General features: G+C 53.9%; 2 protein-coding genes across 9 annotated transcripts; both read right to left on the bottom strand.

The window, feature by feature from the left end:
* Nucleotides 1-367: 367 nt before the first annotated feature.
* PRMT1 (protein arginine methyltransferase 1) lies at nucleotides 368-10,356 on the bottom strand. Of its 5 annotated transcripts, none has more exons than XM_027978634.3 (11): nucleotides 9,248-10,356; nucleotides 8,013-8,066; nucleotides 7,374-7,475; nucleotides 6,452-6,607; nucleotides 6,244-6,307; nucleotides 4,363-4,505; nucleotides 3,527-3,614; nucleotides 3,323-3,438; nucleotides 2,541-2,691; nucleotides 2,122-2,243; nucleotides 368-667 (listed from the first exon to the last, which is right to left on the bottom strand). In XM_027978634.3, the coding sequence occupies exons 1-11, from the start codon at nucleotides 9,260-9,262 to the stop codon at nucleotides 584-586; spliced, it is 1,095 nt and encodes a 364-aa protein (XP_027834435.1). In that variant the 5' UTR covers nucleotides 9,263-10,356; the 3' UTR covers nucleotides 368-583. The 5 variants fall into 5 exon arrangements, with proteins under 5 accessions (XP_027834435.1, XP_027834434.1, XP_060254748.1 ...); XM_027978633.3 differs by having other exon boundaries at nucleotides 10,275-10,356; XM_060398765.1 differs by lacking the exon at nucleotides 9,248-10,356 and adding an exon at nucleotides 8,937-9,067.
* A 4,226-nt stretch (nucleotides 10,357-14,582) lies between these two features.
* BCL2L12 (BCL2 like 12) lies at nucleotides 14,583-21,574 on the bottom strand. 4 transcript variants are annotated; one of them, XM_027978629.3, is made up of 7 exons: nucleotides 21,339-21,413; nucleotides 20,675-20,789; nucleotides 20,318-20,460; nucleotides 18,308-18,394; nucleotides 18,130-18,221; nucleotides 16,670-16,948; nucleotides 14,583-14,814 (listed from the first exon to the last, which is right to left on the bottom strand). In XM_027978629.3, exons 2-7 carry the CDS (start codon nucleotides 20,779-20,781, stop codon nucleotides 14,764-14,766), a joined length of 759 nt encoding a protein of 252 aa, XP_027834430.1. In that variant the 5' UTR covers nucleotides 20,782-20,789; nucleotides 21,339-21,413; the 3' UTR covers nucleotides 14,583-14,763. The 4 variants fall into 4 exon arrangements, with proteins under 4 accessions (XP_027834430.1, XP_042088258.1, XP_060254749.1 ...); XM_042232324.2 differs by lacking the exon at nucleotides 21,339-21,413 and adding an exon at nucleotides 20,999-21,217; XM_060398766.1 differs by lacking the exon at nucleotides 21,339-21,413 and adding an exon at nucleotides 21,460-21,574 and having other exon boundaries at nucleotides 14,583-16,948.
* Nucleotides 21,575-21,601: the final 27 nt, after the last annotated feature.

Here is a 21,601-nt window from a genome sequence, read left to right as displayed (position 1 = left end):
ACGGGGGAAGGCCGGAGAGAGGGCTTCTGGGAAACCTCAAAGGCCAGCTGTGCTGGGAATCCACAGCCCAGCCCTCCCCCAGCCCGGCAGAGGCCCCGGTGACAGGGGACATTAGATTGGGGGGGGGGGGGCACAGACTCTTGAGAGCCAATGGAGACCACCCTGTGAGTGAGCTGAGGGCCAGGTGGGACTTGAGAGTGGAGGCTGTGGAATCCGGGAGGCTGGGGAAAGGCAGCAAGACCCAGAGACACAGAAGTGGTGACAGAGACCTGAAGCCGCCAGCAGGCTGTCTCTTCGCCCTGGGCGGTTTGGACGCCTGCAGGCAGAAGCCTGACCCCACCGTGTCCCCCAGGAAGCTGAGCTGCCATCCCAGCTGAGGATTTATTGGCGTAAATGCAACCATATAAAAACATAAGTTATGAAAAACACAGTCACGATGTGCCCCCCCACCCCCAGCCCCTAAAACCCCCTTCTGTGGGAGGGAGGGAGAGGAAGGGGGAGCCCCGAAACCGCCTAAGAACGCCGCAGCCCCTGGGCCCTTGCAGGGCCAGCCTGGCTGGGGTGGGAGAAGCCGGGCGCCGCCTCAGCGCATCCGGTAGTCAGTGGAGCAGGAGAGCTCACACAGCTGGCCCTTGAAGTCCAGGTCAATGGTGAAGTCCAGGTCACGCTGTGGGGAGAGTGCGGCCGTGAGGGGGGCTGGGACAGGGTGGGCAGAGACAGAGGGCAGCGGGGGAAGGGGGAGGACAGCTCGGCCGCCTGCGGTGCCGCAGGGCCCCCACCGTCCACACCCCCTCCCTGGAGACACCGTGTTGCTGCTCCCACACCCAGCATCTGTCTCGACCAGTGCGGATTCCCCGACCAGTGCGGATTCCCCGTGAGGTTTCCAATGTGACATCCTCAAAACCACCTGGAACCCAGCCAATCCCTCGCCTTGGGGGGGATGGGGTTGGGGGGGGGGAGGGAGGGGCAACTGCTGTCTCCTGCATGGTAAGATTTCCTTTATCAAAACCTTCCCCATCAGCAAAAGTTATTTCTTTCTTCTTTTACAAGAAGCAAACCTCTCTCTAGCAAAACTTCCTCCTCTCAAAAAACTCCAGGGCCCCACCCCGCCGCCCTCTTTTCCTCTCCTCCAAAGCTTCCTGGAGGCCAACCCTCCTGGGGCCCACCCTGTGGCTCGGCCCCCAGCACCCCCTGGAAAGACTGGGCAAAGCCACCAATGACCTCAAGAACTGCTGCCCCCCTCGGACCTCACTGCACATCACTCCTGGTTCCCTCCTCCCTCTTTGGGTCTCTTTCAGTTTCTCGTTTGGGTTTTCTCAGCCTTTGCGCTACTAGACCACTCTTTTCCTGTGAGGAAGTCTTATCTTGTGCCCTGCACAGGAGCGGCTCCCCTGCCCGTCCACTAGATGCCAGCCGTGCCCCTTCTTCAACTGTGGCACCCAAAATGTCTCCAGATGACGACGTGGGGGGGCAGCGGGCAATACCATCCCTGGCTGAGAACAGCTGCTGAAACTGGCTCTTACCTCCCTGACTTAGAAAGTGGGGCCACCGTGGGGTGCTCCCCTCCATCCAAGCTCACGCAGTGCCGCTCCATTGACATTTCCAGCCCAGGCCACGTCCCTCAACTTCCAGACCTTCCTCCCACCAACCCAGGAGTCCTCCCATCCATGCCCGAGCTCCTGACTTTCCCCCAGACCTGCTTGCCTGCCACGTCTCAGCGGATAAACGGCCCTCCTTTCCTTTCTAGCTCCCACTCCTGGGCCAGGATATCCTGCGGCCCTGTCTCCACGTCTCCAATACCTGCCGGCCCCTTTCCCACCTGAGCACAGAAGTCCTGACCAGCTGGCACTGACATGACTCTCCTGTGTCTAGAACTTGAACAGCAGGGGTCTGGCCTGATCATGCCTGGGTCCCCAGGGTCCCTTGGTATCCAGCAGGTGCTCAATGAAACTGCGGTCACAGGCAGACCGAGGATGGGAGTGTGGGGGGCACAGGCCAGACAGATGAGTGCAGAACAGAGGGTAAGCGGGCTAGCTGGCAGGTTTCGGGCCAAGAGGTCCCCGGGCCCCAGAACAGGCAGAGGTGCCCGAGCCCCCCCTCCCAGCTGCCCCAGAGCCTCACGTTGTTCTTGGCGTTGGGCCGCATGCCAATGGTGCCAAAGATCTCCTCGCCCGTCTTCACCGTCAGGTAGTCCTCCATATAGAACACTGTCTGCTTCCAGTGAGTGTAGGGGGACTCAGGGCCTGGGGTGGGCATGGGCGGCATCAGCCTGGCCCACCCACCTCGCCGCCTGTCCTTCCCCACCGCCACCTTCCCTCCGCGGGACCCCCTCGCCCTCCAGAGCCCATTGACTGGGCGGTGACTGCAGTCCCTTCACTCTGACCAAGCCTGGGACGGGCTTTTTTGTGGGTGCAGAGACTGGGGCACCGTGCGCTTGGGCAGCTGGCAGAGCTGCTGTGAGAAGCCTCCAGGCCCCGGGGCTCCCTCTGGCCACTCCTGTCGCAGGCCCACCGCACCCGTGCCCCTGCGCCCCGCCTCACTGGTGGAGAAGCCGGTCCTCTTGTGGCAGCGGGTGAACTCGATGTTGAAGTAGGCCACCAGGGCGTGCACGTAGTCGTTCCGCTTCACTTGCAGGCAGAAGGGGGAGGTGAAGGTCAGGTCTTCCACCTTGACCGTGTAGATGTCCACCTCCTGTGGGAAAAGCCTCGTGAGCCCGCTTCCCTGACCCCCGGCCCAGCGGTCAAGCCTGGGGGCCCCTGCTGGATCCCCTGCTCTCCCAACCCCAAACCCGAATCTGACAGGCCGACCTCCTAAAAGGAGGACTGCTCCCTGGAGCATCGTCCAGTTTCCACTCTCCACTGCCTGCCTCGGCCAGTGTCCCCACTCCGCTGTGGCAGCATCTAACAGGGTTCCCTGGCTCCCGCCTTCTCCCCCTACATCCCTTACCAGACAGCCTGACGGCCTAGAAAGGGATCACGTCACAGCCCTGCGTAAAATCCTTTGACTGCTCAGGGTAAAACTGGGGGTCCTGCCTCAGGCCACGGAGGCTTGCCCAGTCAGGGCGTCTGTACCCCGCCACCGATCTCCATCCACAAACTCCCTCCTCCACCCAGTTTGGCCTGCCTCCCTTATCCTTGTGAGAGTTGATACCGGGGGTTGAGAAGGGGAACCTCAAAAAATGATGGCTGTCGGTATTATCCCACATGTGTATATAAGCTCCCGAGACCTCAAACAAGCAAGCATTCATGGTCCCACGTAGGGGCCAGGTGCTGGCTCTTCTTGGGTTGACCCTGAGCGACTCCCAGCCACCCTACCCGCTCACCTTGATGAGGCAGGCATTGGTGACCAGCTGCTTGGGGTCCACCACATCCACCAGGGGCTCCTTGATGGCCACGTCTTTGATGCAAGACATGTCGAAGCCGTACACATTCTCCCACCCTGGGGAGGAGGCGGGGAGGAGGGTGAGCCCAGGGGTAGCTGGCACCCAGCCGCCCCCGCCCGTAAGCTCCCCGGGCCGCGAGCTCACAGTGGATCTTGTAGTCTTTGTACTGCCGGTCCTCGATGGCCGTCACGTACAGCGTGGCTCGGTCTGGGAAGATGAGGCCGTCGGGTGCCTACGGGGAGCAGGGCAAGGGCGTGAAGGATGGGGGACTGGGCAAGGTTGCCCCATTTTGTTTATTTATCCACCCCTGACACCACCCTGGTCTGAGCTCAGCACTTCCCAGGTGGGCTCCTGTCTCGGCCTCCTCACTGGTGCCCAGCCTCAGTCTACTCCCCAGATAGCTGCCTGATGGCTCTGAGGAGCATCTAAGTCAGATCTCGTCCTAACCTCGCCCCTCTGAGGAGTAAGGCAAAGTCTTACACATCCACGAGGTCCCATGAGACCTGCACAGGCCCACCCCCGCCCCTCACCTCCAACTTCCTTCCCGATCCGTGTTCTGCTGCAGGTTCCCTACAAGTTCCCTACACAGCGAACTCGCTGCTGCCCCAGGACCTTTGCACTGGCCGAAATCCTCTGTTAAGTGTGCCTTGCCCCTCAGATCCCATGTGGCTCCTCCCCGTCCGGGGTTCAGGTCTCGGTCAGCTCCCTGGGAGGCCTGCTCTGACAGCACCTGGGTCCACAGTCCCTCCTAATCCCTCTGGCCTGCTGTGGTTCTTTTCCAGCACCATCTCCCTGTCCCTGTCTAGCTTCCGGTACTGGGCCCCCTCCATCTTGCCCGTGGGCCTCCTAACATCCATGTAGATGTCTTCCAAGCCCTGTACTCAGTCCCCGTGGTGGGAAGTACGGAGCACAGCTTCCCTTTTCTGCCTGGACCCCCACACCGGCCTGCACGAGCCGCTCCCGCCCCGCTGGGGCCTCACCAGCCACTTGTCCCGGGCGTAGAGCACGGTGTTGAGCATCGACTCGTAGAAGAGGCAGTAGCCCATCCACTCACTGATAATGATGTCTACCTTCTCCACCGGGAGCTCCACCTCCTCCACCTTCCCCTTGATGATGGTCACCACTGCGGGGCAGACAAGGGCACATGCCACCAGCCCTGAGGACAGCCGTCTGCCTGCCTCCCCTGGGGGCCTGGGGACCCCACCGGGACAGCCTTGTCTTCTCAAGGAAGGGCTGGGGGCTGTGTTGGGGCATCTTTAAAGAACTCTGTGAGCTGAAGTCACACCCTGTCAACTTAAGTTTTTAAAATTCATTCATCAAGGGGTATTTCTGAGGCAGGAACAGAACTTGACATGAATCAGGTATGAGGTGACATTGAGATTTTGCCATTAGCAGGCAGGACCAGGGCCCGGTGCAGACAGCCCCTCACTCTAGGACACAGAATGGGAAAGGCAGCCACCCCCTTACCCGTCACGCCTCGCACACTCATGGGGAACCTGGTGCCAAACCATTTGCAGATGACCTGCTTCTGGGTCAGGGTTTTGTACGGGGCAGAGCAGCTCCCTTCCTAAAATCTACTGGAAGTCAGCCTTGGGATTCCCTGGTGGTCCAGTGGCTAAGAGTCCATGCTCCCAGGACAGGGGACTGGGGTTCAACCCCTCATCAGGGAACTAGATCCCGCACGCTGCAACTAAGACCTGACGCAGCAAAGTAAAATTTTTTTTAAAAATGAGAGAGATTTTGCCACTAACAGCCACGGTCACGTTTTGTTTTTCTGTCTGCACTGTGTAGCTTGTGGGATCTTAGTTCCCTGACGGGGGATCGAAGTGGGGCCCTAGCAGTGAAAGCAGTCCTAACCACTGGGCTGCCGGGAAATTCCCGTGGTCATGCTTTTTTAAATATTTTTTAAAATCTATTAGATACACACATGGCAGGATTTATAGTCGGAATTTGCTTCAAAAGGAGGTATTTAAAGCTCAGTGATGGGAACTTAGGAATTCATTACACTAATTTCTTTTTCAAAAAAAACCCCTTCAGCTTCTAGAATGCCAAGGGCCCTCATATCAAAAAACCCACATGTTCCCATGTCCTCTGCCCCTCAAACCTTGCAGGTGGGAAGGGCAATGTGGCACCTTCTGCCCAACTTTCTTCCACTTTTGATCCATGCAACCCTACTTTTACAAACTGACCTCACAGATAACATTAGTTCATATATGATTGATGATGACATTACAGGTGGGGGATGAAAGTCTTGGAAGCTCAAATGCCCATGACCAGGAACTTGGTTAACAGACCTGGTGTATGTGAAAATAGAGGATGGCAGTCATCAAAAAGCAAGATCCTCTCAACATCCTATCAGGTGTTAAACTACATAATACACAGGTGAAAATCACAAAGGGCATGTATGAAACATTATCTGTGTCAAAAACCAGCATGTGAATGCAGAAACATACACACACGTTTGTTCATCGGTATGAACCTCTCTGGGAGAGAGAGCTGTCTGCACTTAGAGAAGAGTGGCTGAGAGGCGGGTGGCAGACTTCTTACTATGGGCCTCATGTGCCAACCACGTGACTCTATCACTCACTGAAAAAACTCAAGATTGCTTCTTGAAATTTTTGTTTTTTTAAATAAAAGACTGAAGCACTAAGCTTGTGACTTCGACATGCAGATTCTAAGACGGCTTGTCAGGAGGTAGGTTCTGAGAAGGCTGGATTTTTGGGCTGTCCGCAGCCCAGAGCCCACCGGGGGAGGAACGCCTGAATTTGACTTCTATGGCCTCCATTCCCTTGCCAGGGGCCCCGGGGAAGCTGGGATCCCCCGCTCCCTCCCCAAAGACCCCGTTCTCTTCCTGGGCTCACCATGGTCTAACTTGTTGGCTTTGACGATCTTCACCGCATAATCAGAGATACTGGAACACTCGATCTGGGGGCCCAGGAAGAAGGGAGGGTGAGACCCCCCCCCAAATGCCACCCTCCACCCCCACTCCCCTCCACCCAATCCCTGAGCCCCAAGGGGCCCCCTTTCCGTCCCTAGGCCCAGGCCTGGCCGGCCGCCGAGGACACTCACCCCGATGACCTTGCGGGCCCCAGCCTTGGCGGCAAACATGCAGAGGATCCCTGTGCCCGAGCCCACGTCCAGCACCACCTTGTCTTTGAAAAGGTGCCGGTTGTGAAACATGGAGTTGCGGTATGTGAGGGTGCGGACCTCATCTTTCAGCATTTCCTGGCAGGGGTGGGAACAAAGAGATCATGAGGGGACTGGCGTCCCCTGCTGAAAACCAGGGTGTCCTGGCCTCCAACACACTGATCAACTTGAAGACTGGCACTCAGTCCTCAAACCTGCTTTAGTCCCCTTAGGACAAGTTATTTCCCTTCCACACGCCTCAGTTTCCCTACGTGAAATTGGACTGGATGGACCAAAATCCCATCTTAGGCATTTTCTACCCTTGCCGACTAACCCCCTGTAAAGCCTTGCCTTTAAAAAGTCCTCAGTAAGCCAAAGCCATTAAACCGCCCACGTGAAAATGGTAAATTTTGTTATGCATATTTTATAACAATATTTTAAAAAAGGAAAGAGAAAAATCTTCCCACCCCATCCCTGCTGCTTTCTGGGACCTCAGCCTCCACCACACGCAAAAGGGGTGGAGAAGACTTTCGAGCCGCTGCCGGTCACTAGAGGGCGGCAAAGACCGGTAGGCCCTGACCTCGGGCTGACGTCTCAGATGCACATGCGTCTCAGATGCACATGCGATGCACATGCGCGCTCCCACCGCGGCCTCCCAGGAGAGGACTGGTAGAGCGCCAGGCTAACCCCGTCTCCCAGGCAACGGCTGCGCGAGGCGACCCGGAGTGTGAGCTCTGCCTGCGCAGAGGGGGTGGCCCGCTGCCAGGGAAGGCAGTGCGCATGCGTCAGAGATGAATCTCCAGCTCTCCCCAACATGACCCCCTGGAAGATTCGGCACCCTCAGGAGCTGTCTGTCCATACTCACCTCGTGGATGCCGAAGTGAGCATAGGAGTCAAAGTAGTAATCTTTGGACGTCATGTCCTCAGCGTTGGGCTTCTCGCTGCTTTCTGCCTGGCCACAGGAGACCTGGGAGGGGGTGAATGGGAGCAAACGGGGTCACATCTGGGGGCTCCCCAGAGATTCGGAAGCCTCCAGGCAGGTCTACGCCCCCATGGAGTATACAGAACCACTCCCCAAACCGTACCATGGCAACCCTACAGCCCCCACCTGCCGTCTTGCCTCGCCCAGGAACCCCCCACCCCCAGAGCACCATCCAGGAGGGCACCCCCGATACCTCAGCCAGGCCTACCATCTCTCCAGTCTGTCTGCCCCCGTCTCTAGCTCAGCCCACAGCTGGGGAAGGGAGGGGAGAGGAAGGCGGAAGCGGGGCAGACACAGGGAAGGACAAAGGTGGGGTGGGGGGCTGTAAATGGAGTTAAGGAAGTAGCCACAGTATTGGGAGAGGCCAGGTGGGGGCCCAAACCTGGACGGAGTCTGGACTAAGTGTTTCGGGGGCCAAGGGTAAAGTGGTTTGAAGCCAGAGGGATCAGTTAGACCACTAAAAAGGGCGTGACGTGTGAGGAAATGTGTATGTGGGAAGGGGTCTCACAAAAGGATATTTACTTCTTCAAGAGGCGGCTGGAGGCTCATCCCATTAGCCAAGGTGGCTACAAAATTCTAGGAGAGAGTAACAGGGAGAAAGGATTAGCTACCAGGAGCGGCTAGGGGAGGGCCAGGCCAGGCGACCCGGGCTCTTGGGCAAGAAGGAGGTGTTTCCTACAATTTTGCTTTTCCTTTGTGAGCAGTGGTGGGAGAAGGAACAAGTAAAGAGGCAAGGCTGTTTTCAACAGGGGTGGGGGAGATGTGGGGGAGCAGGGAGGGGGTTCTATCCCAGCTGTGGCTGGAGAGATGGTGGCCTGCCCCCACACTGCCCCTGTTGGGCCAGGCACCTGAGCACACACGCCTCCCCCATCCAGGCCAGAGGAACTGGCACCCGCCGGGCACAAGGGCACTGCCAGCTGTCACTCCCCCTCACCATCTAATCTCCCCAGATTAGATGACACTTCCTGACACAAAGCCTCATCCTGGGGTACCATTCGAGCTGGGGGAAGGGAACTGGCAGGGTGTACCCACTGGGCATCTGTCACCTCTGCAAAGCACTCTCTCATCTGAGAGGATTCCAGAAAGGAGGTGTGGCACACGGGCACCCCCCACCAGAGCTGGCATGCGGGCTGCTAGCTCCTGCCTGGGACTCAGGGAGTCCCAAACAAAACAAGGGAGTGCCAATCTCCTGATTATGACCCTCTGCGCAGGAGGGCAGAGTTCCACGGAGGAGGCCAGACCCTGGACCCCCAAGCCCATCTACTCCCCGTTCGAACCACCATCTCAGGCCCAGAAACTCCCCAGGGGAGGGGCCGAGTCCTGGATCCACCTCTGAGGAAGATATTTCCTCCAGCCAAGAAGGCCTTCGTCTAGCAGAGAGCCAAGGGGGAGTCACTGGAGTGACCCCTGGGGCTGCCCCCCAAGGTATGCATCTTGGAACCTCACCTCCCATTCCTGAGACTGCTACAAGCTAAGAGGTGAGAGTACGGAGGGCCCAACAGATTACAGCTCTTCCAGATGCAAGCACTCTCCAGGCGCCAAGAAGCGTGAAATCACAGACATAACCCCTGGGCTCCAAGCCCCACCTCCATCCTCCCCAAACCAGTGAATGACGCGGATACGGAAAGACGGCGGGTGAGGGGACTTCCCCTGAGGGCCCATTTCTCTACACCACCGACATCACCGCCAGACATGCCCCCAGAGCGCTTGAGACACAGCATCATGGCAAGCCCCACATAACTGCAAGAGAATCACACCTCACGGGACACCATTTCACGCAAGCAGGTTCAGGACCCTCAAACACGGGTTCAGGGAGGAGGTGGTCAACTCCCATCTTCACAAATACCCCAGGGAGAGGAAGGGCCAGAAGGAGGTAAATCCGCTGCCTCCACTACCTCACAGCCCTTCCCAGGACAGATTCTCTCTCCCCTCGCCCGGGAGGGCTTCGACAGGGAGGGGGGCTTGGAGACACGCCCCATGAAAAAGATGTCCCTCCCACACACCCAGAAATGGCCACAAGGGGGTGCACAGCGCCTAATCGGGAAAGATCTTCCGCTCGATGCCCCCCCATAGACCAGAGGGAGGTCACAGGGGCATGCCCCATCCCCCCAGCTCCCAAAGAGGGGGAGAATCCAGAGACAGGAAACTGGAGGGTAGGAGGGGTCCCAGAGGGAACCAATTCTTCGTCTTCCTCCAATCCCAACGCAAGAGCGCACGAAACCTGGACCGATGCCTAAGCAGATGCCCTGGTCCCAGGAAAGGGTTTGTTAAGGGTCGAGGCACACTGCCCCTCCCAAGAGCCTCATTACTGCACGGAGGTCCCCACCCCGAGGTGCCCGTCACGATCCCCGGGGAGGAGGGTAGGGGGCCTCGGAGGGAGGGTCGGAGCCTCCTCTCCGCCCCCCCCCGGGGCGCCCCTCCCCTGGCCGGGGGCGGGGCCTTTGTCCCGCACGTGGAACCCGCCGGGCAAGCGGGCACGGCACACCCCCTCCCCACCCACCGTGCCACGGCCACGTGGGGGCCAGGCCGGAAGCGCCCCCAGCCCTCCTCCACGTGGGAGGGGGCAGTAGGCCCTCGGCTCGGCGTGGCGCCTCAGGCCCCCGAAAGCTAGGGAACCCGCAGTTCAAACGGTATCCTCGGATACGGAGCACGCGGCGCCCCCCTCCGTACGGCCAGGGGCCTTCAACCCCAATCCGGCGACTCAGAGCCCCTTCCCCACGGCGGAGGCGTAAAACACCGACTTCCAAACCGCCCCCCGCCCCCGGTGGCGCTCCTGGCGCTCACCTCCATGATGCAGTTCGCGGCTTCGGCTGCCGCCATCTTCACCCGCGTCTACTCCTCCTCCGGCCGCCGAGACCCCCCCCCTTTCTCCGCACTCCCCCGGGACCGCCTTATACCGGAGGGTCTACGGCCCGCCCACCGCGACCCCGCCAGGAGATCTCATTGGTAGAGGAGGTGACCCGTCTGGAAATACCATTTAGCCATTGGGCGAAGGAGACACCCATCAAAGCTGAGGTGCCCGCCTACTCTGGCGTGCCGAACCCCGCCCCCTTAAGTCGACGGGGATGGGAAAGACTGCCCGTCTATCGCAAGAAGCGCGACTGACGATTGGGCAGAATCTACTGGGAGTTCCCGCCCCTTCTCCCGTACCGCCTCAAAGCTTCCCGGCGGACCCTGCGCTAAGCGGACATCTTGAAATAGAACTATCACCAAAAGTACCCGCCTCTTAATAGCTGCTATTGGTTTATTAGCAATGTGACGTCATGAGGCTTTCGGCCTGCCTCCGCCAAGCTGCTGGCCTCAAGGAGAACGTGACGATTGGCCCACGAAAAAGGAAAGCAGGCTTTAGGCTCCAGAGATTGGCTCAAACAAACTGTCACTCACCGTTCACTCTGTGGCTTCTCCCAGCTTGTAGGGAATCCAACGGGAAATAAGGGAGCTTGTGCCCATTTTCCTGATGGAAAACTGAAGCAGTGAGAGGCTCAAAGAGGTCTTATCCGTGATCCTGAATCAAGTCAGAAATGGGACTCAGGCGTCGAGGTGTTTAATCTTTAGCCCTCTACTTAATTGTTACAAGTTTTTAAAACCCAGTGACCCCACTCAAGCACTTGGCCTTTGCCAAGTCCTACCCATGCTGGAACACCCACCCCCTTCGTCTGGCCTTCATGAGTCAGTCCCGGCATAACTCAGTCGCCACCTCCTCCAGGTAGCTTCCCTCGACCTGTAGAAAAAGTTACTTGTTGAATGAAGGTAACTGCTACTTGGGGAATGTATCCCATCACCCTAGAAAGTTCCTTCACGACCCTTTCAACACCGCCCTCCCACCCAACCCCAGAAGCAATCACTGTTTCGTTACTATAGTGTATCTTTTCAGCTGCTAAATTTTCCAATAAAAGTATGTGCTCTTTTGTGCCTGTCTTGTTTTTCTCAGCATAATGTTTTCAAGATTCGTTCATGTCTCATATAACGATTGTCCAGCCCTTTTTATTGCTGAGGAGTATTCCATTGTATTGCTGGATCACATTTTCCTCTTGGTGGACATGTGGGTGGTTTCCAGATTAGGGCTGTTATGAATAAAGAGGCCATAAACCATCGTGTCCCAACCTTTCTGTAGATGTACACTTTCAGTTCTCTTGGGTCAAGCTAGGAGGACATGCTTGCGCGTCCTATGCTAGGTGTATGTTTAACTTGATAAGAAACTGCCCCAAAGTTTCCTATGGTATTCTACCAATTTGCATTTCCATCAGTGATGCGTGAGAGTTCTAGGTGCTCCACATCCCCTCCAGCACTTAATAAAATCAGTCTATAATTTTAACGACTCTCCTGTGTAGGAAGAGATTATCTCCTGGTTGTGACTTGCATTATTGCCCTGACCGCCAATGTTGTTCAGCACCTTTTCGTGTTTTCGTGTGCTTATCGGCAATTTGCATGTTTTCTTTCTTTAAAATAAAAATTTTTTTTTTTTTTTAAATTTGGCTGCTTCGGGTTTTAGTTATTGTGCACAGGTTCCAGAGCATGTGGGCTCAGTAGTTGCTGCAAGATTCCCAACCAGGGATGGAACTCACACCTCCTGCAGTGGAAGGCGGGTCCTTAACCACTCCACCACCTGGGAAGTTCCCCTATTTGTATATTTTCTTTTGTCAAGTGTCTGCTCAATTCTTTTGTGTATTTTTGCAAACAGAGTTGTTTTCTTATTCACCAATTGTAAACGTTCTTTATAGCGTCTAGATACAGGTCTCTTTTAGGTATACTGACTTTACATTTTTCTCCCAATCTGTGACCTGTCTTTTCCTTTTCTTAATGTTGTCTGTTGAAAAGCAGAGACTTTATCTGAACCCACATCTTGACCCTTACATTGTATGTTGTGTGGAATTTTTTTTTTCTTTTCTATTTCTCCAAATGTTTCAGCAGGGTTTTTGTGTCTTATCTTTTTTTTCCTTCTGAATTCCAATTAACCCAATCAATTACTTTTGCTCTTGTGTTGCTATAAAGAAGGAAAAATTATAACACATTCTCTCTACAACATTAGGGAATAAACTAATGTCACTGGGTATAGAGTACAGGGGCTTTCCTGGTGGCTCAGATGGTAAAGGGTCTCCTTGTAATGCAGGAGACCCAGGGTTTGATCCCTGGATAGGGAAGATCCCCTAGAGAAGGGAATGGCAACCCACTCCAGTATTCTTGTCTGGGGAATTCCATAACAGAGGAGCCTGGCAGGGTACAGTCCATAGGGTCGCAAAGAGTCGGATACGACTGAGCAAATTCCACACCACAGAGAGTACAGGGGGGTGGTCTGGGCTGGAAGCAAAACTGGGGGAGCCATCAAGTGTCAGATTCTTCATTCTCCAAGATGGCAGCCACATGGGACTACTGAGTAATGGCCCATGACAAGTGTCAGCTGAGATATGCTATGGCTGTAAAAATGCACACCAGATTCTGAAGACTTTATGTAAAAAAAGAATCTGTAATACTTCATTTGCATTTTTAATATTGATTACATGCTGAAATGATTCTATTTTGGATAAATGTGGTAAATAAAAATTATGGTTAAAATTAATTTAACTTTTTTACTTCGCTTTCATGGGGCTACTGTTATATTCTAAATAACACATATGGCTCATGTTATATTTCTATTGGCCAGTGCTGCATTAGGTCGCAGACCACGAAATGGACAAGATCACGGGGGAGTTCATGTGATTAGAAAGGTGGTTACCAGACCTGAGTCAAAATGAAGAGTCGGGTGTCTCTATGAGGCCGCAATGACTCTGCTAAAACAAGCGCTAGCAAGAGGCCCCCAGCCTCAGGTGAGACAAGCTGAGACCTTGATAGCAGCATAGCCACACCAAGAGCCAAGCGCCCGGCGAAGCTGCGCCCATGCCCCTGACACACAGAAACTGCAATTAATAAATGCGTTCTCGTGAGCTGCTAAACGCATATGATCTGATCCATCTCCAAATGTCATTCCTGCTCTACTTAGAAATCATGGTTATGAGACCCACCCTAGGTGTTTTTAATTAATGAGGAGGCATGTCTATTATTATACCACTAATTTTTATATTAATCTTGAAAGCTTTATTTCCACACTGGATCCTTATTTGCGCTAGTTACACCCCACAAAGTCATCACAAACACAGAATTGGTGAACACCCTGTTCCACCCTGATCCCAGGGGAGATACCGGGTCAGGTTGCCACAGGTGTCTTGTCACAACACTTTCATCAACCCATCAAAATATAATCAGGTTTTCTGTGTATTTTCTGTTTGTAGACACATTATTTAATGTATAGTGGGCCTATTCGCATTGGTCTTGCAGCCTACAGTAACAAAAATGATCTACAACAGACTGCATTGAATTGTGGTTCATGGCAGCCTTCCTTCACTTAGGAATGCTCGCTAGGACCTTCCGGCTATGCTTTGGGGCTCTTTGGGACAGTGGAATCACCACAAATAGCACAGAAACGTGAAAAATGTGGCACTGAATATAGAATGTGGAAAGGATGTTTGTACACAGTGTGAGAACTGCAACAGGAAGGCAGCCTTGCCTCGCCCGACCTGAGCTGAAAGGTGCCCACTGGGTCGGTCCGACTGTTTACTGCTCTGAGCACGTGCACGCCTACCAGTGAGTGCAAAGGCACGTGAGTACTCGTTTGGGGACTACAGATAAATGTTTAAGAGTAGGTGAATTTGAAAATACGGAATCTGTGAATACGGAGGCTTGACTGTACTTGGCTTCCTTTGTAATCCTGTACTTTTCATTTTAAGCGTTTACAAACATAATTCAGTGAAGGGGGTGATAGCCCTAAGAAGGTGACAACCTCTGGTAGACAGGTAAATGAGGAGAAACCAGCAAAAAAGGCTCAGAAGGAGCGGAGTGAAGAGAAAAATGAGAAGCGGATGGCGTTCTGGATGCCCTGTGAAGGAAGAGCACAGCTTTGTTCTGGAGATAGCTGTTCAGGTGACAGGAGTTTGTAGGTGTCCGAAATGAATATATCCAGAAGGAATGAATTGGTTCTTTCCCCAATTTATAAACTAGAGAGGTCCCTGAAGCAAATCTCCTCTACTTAGTCCTTTAGTTTTTGAGAGAAAGAACACATAAGACTTGAAAAAGTTTTTAATGTGAAAACATTTTAAACAGGTTTTTTGGTGGTTTTTTTTTTTTTTGGCAAAAAAATAGAGGGCAGGCACCACCCCACAGCCCTGAGTGGAATAGGAAGGCTTAGAAAGAGGGTGCAGGGACATGAGGTCTGATCTTACAGCAACTTCTGAGGGAGAGCTCAGTCCAAGGGTAAGTTCAAGTCCACAGGTGAAACTGCCAAGATGCCCTCCTGGAAGGGAAAAGTGGTGGATCCCTGTGAGCGGAGAGGCGTCCTCTACTCACAGCGGTGTCCACACTGGCCCAGTGAGAGCAGAGATCGGGAAGGCAAGGAACCAGAGAGGGGAAGGGGACAGAGACCCAGAGAGAGGCAGACCGGGATGAGAGGTGAGGGATGGAGACCCCAAGAAAGGATCACAGACCCAGGGTGGGTGGAAACGGTCCTGGGGGTGGGTGGGAGAGGCAGAGCCACACAGTTGGGGGAGAGAGACTGAAGGAAGGGGAACAGAGTCCTGGGGCTTTAACAGTAAAGAGCCCTGACTTTGCGTTAAAGTCCTAATTCCAATTCCCCACCCTGACTAAAGGACTTTCCCTCAGCATCCATAAAACCAGGATAATAATCGAATCCTATAAGGTGGTTGAGGGGTATAGATGGGATCATTCCACTAAAGGCCTTGCCTGAGTACCTGGCCAAGCTTGCCTGTTATTATTCCTTAAAGAATAAAATGTTCTTACTACTAAACCAGCTTCTGCACTGAGCTCTGGACCCTAATATCTACTGTTCCATCATCATCTTGCATTGAGGTCTGAAGGGTCTCTCTCTCTTAACTGAACCACCTCCGATCACCTCTAACTCCTCCCCAAACCTGCCCCCCACCTTCCCCTCCACTCTGCTCCTCCCGGTCTCAGGGTACATCAGATGTACTCTGTAGCTGCTCAGGTCGGCATCTTCGGCATCATCCGCGACTCCTGTCTCCCATTCGGTCTCCCCATCCACTCCGTGAGCAAAATCTGTCAGGCTTATTTCCAAATTAAATCCAGAATTCTCCACTGCCCCGACCCTGGTCTGATACACCCTCAACTCCTCCCTGGACCAGCGCTGGCATCCCCCTGGGGCTCCCCATTTCCGCCCTTGCCCCCTACATTAGTCCCCATACGGCCGCCAGAGGGCGCCCGTGACCACCCAAGTCAGCTTGCATCCCTCCTATACAAAGAGCCCTCCTACAACTCCTGGCTCACTCTGTGTGCAAGTTCTTAAGCATGATCACAAGGCCTAAAGACTTGCACGATCTGGCCGCCTCTCCTGCTTTCATCTCCCATCCTCTCCCCCTCACCCACCCTGCTCCAGCCCTACTGGCTGCCTTTCTGCTCCTCAAACACACCTAGCCAGCTTCTGCCAGTCCGTGAAGCCACGGCAGCCTGGCAGGGATGAGGCTGGTAAATGAGATGGTGTCCACTGAGCAGCCAGAAACTGATGTTCAAGGAGACGGGGACAGCAGCCAAAGGTCATTTAGTCCGTACACAGGAGCCCCATCCAGCTCTGAGCCCAGCGCTGGATTTAAAGCAGTGAGCAAGCATGTTAAGGTGGAAGGGTGTGGGGGTCACTGCGACTTTAAATGAAGACCAGGGAAGGCCTCACTGGGGGTGATACCTGAGCAAGTGGGCAGAGGAAGCAAGGAAGGGGGATATTGGGGAAAAGGCATTCCCGCTGGCAGCGCTGCACAGTCAGTCATCCCACAAAGACCAAGTACCTACAAGGATGATTCCATTTTAATCCTCACAATAACCCTTTGAGGTAGGTATTAAGAGTTCTCCTGCCTTTACAGATGAGGAAATTTGTTTCTGACATAACTTTTTGTGTATACCAGAGTGGTTAAAGCTGCGTAGGGCATCTGCAGTTATCAAGACAGTGCCTGGTGTACAGGAGGTGCTCAATAAACACAGAAGGACAAACGGTGGAAGCGGGGTCCCGTGATGCCTGAAAGGAAGGTTAAGACCCCACCCCCGTCCCCCCACCCCACCCCCAATACACACACATACAACGACAATTAGATAAAGAGAAGCCCAGAGAGGCTTTGGCGGCTCACCCAGCCCCCGTGGGCCTGGATCCAGGGCGCGAAGCTGTGCACATGCTCTACACTGAGTCCGGCCAACGTGCCCCCCAGCCCCGCCACTCGCCGACTCAGTTCCATAGCCAGGGCCAGGCGGGCCAGGGGTTCCGGGGAAGGTGGCGGAGGCCCAGGGCACGGTAATGTTTGACTTGGGCGAGGGCTGATCTCTCTGCTAGAGAAGAGCTCCACTAGGCGGCTGAAGGAACTGGCTGAGAGGCGCGCCAGTTTGCGCTGCAAGGCTGGGTCTGCAGCCAGCTGTGGGACAGGGAGGGGAAGAGCTAGGGTAAGTAAGCCTCAGTCACACCCTCGTAGCTAGCCAATAGGAAGCCGGAGGCGTGGCTTCAAGCGAGTTCTAGGTATAATTGGCGCCCTAGGCCTCGCCCCTATCCGGCACATCCCCCAATCACAAACTAGACTATAAGGTCTCAGCCAAGCTACTACCAGAAAGATGGCCGAAAACTGGCAAAGCCAAGCCATGCCCCTGCCAAGGCCCCAACAGCCAATCAGGGCCAAGCCCTATACTAGCTGTGTTCTAGCTTGCTAATGGAGAAGGCAATGGCACCCCACTCCAGTACTCTTGCCTGGAAAATCGCATGGATGGAGGAGCCTGGAAGGCTGCAGTCCATGGGGTCGCTAAGAGTCGTACACGACTGAGCGACTTCACTTTCACTTTGCACTTTCATGCATTGGAGAAGGAAATGGCAACCCGCTCCAGTGTTCTTATCTGGAGAATCCCAGGGACGGGGGAGCCTGGCGGGCTGCCGTCTATGGGGTGCACAGAGTCGAACACGACTGAAGTGACTTAGCAGCAGCTTGCTAATATTCTAGCGACACTTCTGTGGGCTTCCCAGAGACCCAGAGACCAAGCCAGTGTCTACAGCAACCTTGCCTTCTACCATGCAATGAGTAAGACGGTACACTTTGCCCAAGCTCCTGAGCCAACTAGATTCCAGGACAGAGCCACAAGCCACACTCCCTCTGGCAGTCCATTTCTCCTACATTCTAAGTCATAGCCCTATATAGTCAATCAGGTCTTCAGATTTTAAATAGCTGACTTTGGGTTACAGTCCATTGGGTTGCAAAGAGTCAGACTCGACTTAGCAACTAAACAGCATCAGCAGCTTCAAACCACACCTCCCACCCTTTCCCACACCATACATTCCCTTACTTCCTCACCTGGTCCCAATCTCTTTCTTAGACGGTGTTTCTGGTGGCCATAGTCCTTTGCCTATAAGCCACTCCCCTCTAGCGATCAATGAAAGGCAGTAGTTCAAGGTATTGCCCTGGCTTACCCTTCACTCACTCTTTCACTGAAGCCTTGTCCCACTGTTCCCTGTCTGACCATCCAGTGAGAATGCAGATCCAGCTTCAGGTCCCAGGGTGGAACCATGCTGCAATTCCTATCCTAGCTAAAGGGGGAACAGACCACCCATCACCTTCTGGTTGATGACTTCTGCCTCCTCTTCCAGCAAGGCCACCAGTTTTCGCAGCAGGGCTTCCTTCTCTGTGGGTGCGGGACCCTGTAATTCTGGAGGCAGAAGAGAATTTGGCTGGGGGCAGAACCCTGGTGACCCTTCTACCTGCATCTTTCTCCAGCGTCCCTCTGCACCTCACCTGGACTAGGTGGGGATCTCAGTTGCTCTTGGACCAGCTGTTCCAGCCGCTGGGCCACCAGGGCATAGAAATCTGGGGTAGCAGGGCCTGGAATGAAAAGAGCCAATGATGAGTCTTTAGGAACTTTGGACCCAACATCGGGAACTTGGGTGTTCTCTCCTCCCAATCATCTTGCCAGGTAGCAATGATTTCTACTTCAGAGTGGGGTAAACTGAAGACCAATGAGCAAACCTGATTAAAAAACCCCTTGTACTCTTCCCCAAGCTGGACTTAAGAGTGTTTGGACCTTGAAGATTATCCTATCTAAGGAAGGCAAACACATGGCACACCCCAGGTTAATGACCCTTAGTATCCCATTCTATCCCTTATTCTTTTCAGGCAACTCATCACAGAACTCTTCTCCCCAGCTATGAAATCCTCTTCAACAAAGCCCCTCCAGTAGCCATTACTAGTCTATCCAGGCTCATGTATGAGAAAAAACCTACCTATCACTCTTGATCAAGTCCAATTCCCACCCCTCTTCGTTCCTACTTTGCTACTGGAGAAAAGGATTCATGTAACCAAAACAGCCAGGCAATTGTTACCAAAAATCAGGTCTCCTGCCTCCCTACTGGGGGTACAGTTTAGTTCAGTCCAGTCAGTCAGTCGTGTTCAACTCTTTGCGATACCATGGACTGCAGCACACCAGGACTCCCTGTCCATCACCAACTCCCAGAGCTTGCTCAAACTCATGTCCATAGAGTCAGTGATGCCATCCAACCATCTTATCCTCTGTCATCCCCTTCTCCTCCCACCTTCAGTCTTTCCCAGCATCAGGGTCTTTTCAAATGAGTCAGTTCTTCGCATCAGGTGACCAAAGTATTGAAGCTTTAGCTTCATCATCAGTCCTTCCAAGGAAAATTCAGGACTGATTCCTTTAGGATTGACTGGTTTGACTTCCTTGCAGTCCAAGGGACTCTTCCCAAGAGTCTTCTCCAACACCACAGTTCAAAAACACCAGTTCTTCAGTGCTCAGCTTTCTTTATGGTCCAACTCTCACATCCGTACATGACTACTGGAAAAACCATAGCTTTGACTAGATGGACCTTTGTTGGCAACGTAACGTCTCTGCTTTTTACTATGTGGCCTAGGTTGGTCACAGCATTTCTTCCAAGAAGCAAGCGTCTTTTTATTTCATGGCTGCAGTCACCATCTGCAGTGATTTTGGAGCCCCCAAAAATAAAGTCTGCACAGTTTCTATTGTTTCCCCATCTATTTGCCATGATCTTAGTATTTTGAATGCTGAGTTTTAAGTTAGCTTTTTCAGTCTTCTCTTTCACTTTCGATGAGAGGCTCTTTAGCTTCTCTTCACTTTCTGCCATAAGGGGTAGTGTCATCTGCACTTTTGACCGTACTGATATTTCTCCCAGCAATCATGATTCCAGTTTCATCCAGCTTGGCATTTCACCTGATGTACTCTGCATATAAATTAAATAAGCAGGGTGACAACATACAGCCTTGACATAATCCTTTCCCAATTTGGAACAAGTTTGTGGTTCCATGTCTGGTTCTAACTGTTGCTTCTTGACCTGCATACAGATTTCTCAGGAGGCAAGTAAGGTGGTCTGGTATTCCCATCTCTTTAAGAATTTTCCAGTTTGTTGTGATCTACACAGTCAAAGGTTTTAGCATAGTCAATGAAGCAGAAGTAGATTTTTTCTGGAATTCTCTTGCTTTTTCTATCATCCATTGGATGTTGACAATTTGATCTCTGGTTCCTCTGCCTTTTCTAAATCCAGTACTGGGGGTACTGGTGGCTACAAAAGTTTAGGGGCAAGGAAGCACGTGTGGAAAGAGGGAGATAATAGAGAGGGACCAAAAGCTGTCCTAAAGCAGTTCACAGAACTGACAGATAGCAATCCAGTTGGGTGTCGGGGGGTGGTCATGAACTAGTTCCTTATCCTCTCTATGCTTTAAGAATCAAAGCTGCTGACCATGCCAGTTCTTGGATGATTGAAGGAAATGTCTTACCAGGCTCTGAACCATAGCAGGGCCGGAGTGGCAGGGAGCAAGGCCGAGGGGACTCAGGGGGAACGGCTCCTCGCCCCAGGGAGCAGGGAAGACATCTTCGAAGGCGGCTCAGGAAGTCTGTTGGCTCCTCCTGGGCAGGGCTCCTGGGGAAGGGGACCTCAGAGAGTGATCCCAGAAGCTCTTCGCAAGCAGTCCCTTTGTCCTCCTACTGAGAGACCTTCCCTGCAACCCCCAGGACAAGGAGTAGAATGAGATATAAAGAGGTGGGGAAGGAGACAGATTGAGTCCAGGAGCAAGAGTTGGAGAGGGGTCCATCCCAAATGCAGCTCCCTGAGGAAGGAGGGCAACTCCTCTTACCTGGGTGGGGTCGGAATGGGAGACCCCACAGCCTCACCCCGCCTAAGGAAGGCAGCTAGGACCCTCAGCATGTCCTCCCGGAGCCCCAGCTCTTCCGAGCCCGCCATGGGGGCACCTGTGAGAGAAGGAAATGGAGGATGGGCTCCAGGGTTCAAAGAGAAGTGAAGGCTGGGGCCCAAATTCCTAGTCCCCGAATGAGGACGGAGCCAGGACTAATGAATCCCCAAAGAGGGAAGGGGATCCCAGGTCTTTTGTGGGAGTTTTGGGGTCTGGGGGCCCCTATCCTTGTCTCTAGAGAGAGAAGAGGAATGAGGACAAAGACACCTTGATCCTGAGAGAGGAGACGTCTGGGGATTCTGATTCTTGGGTCTAGGGAGGAGGGGTCTGGGGCCGGAGCGCTTGAATTTTTGGAGAAGAGAGCTGGGGGTCTGAACTCCTGACTCTAAGAGAGAAGGGTTAGGGTTGGGGCTGTGGCCTCAGACCCCTGAGGAAGAGGCCCTAGGGCTCCGACTTCTGGATTCTGAAGGAAGATGCCAAGAGACTGAAATCCGTAGAGGATTAAGAACTACCAATCCCAGCAGGCGTCGCAGCAAACATTCCCCTCGGTCCGTTACTGGTTCGCCACGCAGCCTGCTGGGAGGTGTAGTTCTACTCTCTGACTCACGCTAGAATTTGGGAGACTGAAGACGCTTGGATGTCGGAGGAGCAGGACTGAGTTGCCCGCTCCCGGCTCCCGGCTCCCTCTTCTTTCCTCCTCTCCAAGCCCTCGCTGATGTCCCGCTCACCTGGTCCTGGGCCCCGGCCGCAGCCACCTCCTCCTCCTCTGAACTTGTATAAACTTTCCTTTCTTAGGACAACTTTCCCGCGCCTGCGCACTGGTTCGGGTTGGCGAGGGCCCCCACGTAAGAGGGGCGGAGCGCTGGGTTC

The sequence above is a fragment of the Ovis aries genome, chromosome 14 (assembly GCF_016772045.2).
Source record: "Ovis aries strain OAR_USU_Benz2616 breed Rambouillet chromosome 14, ARS-UI_Ramb_v3.0, whole genome shotgun sequence".
Classification (NCBI taxonomy): domain Eukaryota; kingdom Metazoa; phylum Chordata; class Mammalia; order Artiodactyla; family Bovidae; genus Ovis; species Ovis aries.
This window is presented reverse-complemented; position numbering and strand designations above follow the sequence as displayed.

Bases quoted from the DNA above. Each gene is read 5' to 3' on its own strand.
- PRMT1 (XM_027978633.3), bottom strand. From the start codon at position 10,310: ATGGCGGCAGCCGAAGCCGCGAACTGCATCATGGAG. The intron at 8,067-10,274 runs GTGAGCGCCAGG...ACTCTCTCCTAG, and splicing joins CCGCGAACTGCATCATGGAG to AATTTTGTAGCCACCTTGGC. The intron at 2,244-2,540 runs GTGAGGCGGGGC...TGCCCACCCCAG, and splicing joins GAGGACCGGCTTCTCCACCA to GCCCTGAGTCCCCCTACACT.
- BCL2L12 (XM_027978629.3), bottom strand. From the start codon at position 20,781: ATGGCGGGCTCGGAAGAGCTGGGGCTCCGGGAGGACATGCTGAGGGTC. The intron at 18,222-18,307 runs GTGAGGTGCAGA...TTCTGCCTCCAG, and splicing joins GAGATCCCCACCTAGTCCAG to AATTACAGGGTCCCGCACCC. The intron at 14,815-16,669 runs GTGAGCCGCCAA...TTTCCCTTCCAG, and splicing joins TCCAGGCCCACGGGGGCTGG to GAGGGCATCTTGGCAGTTTC.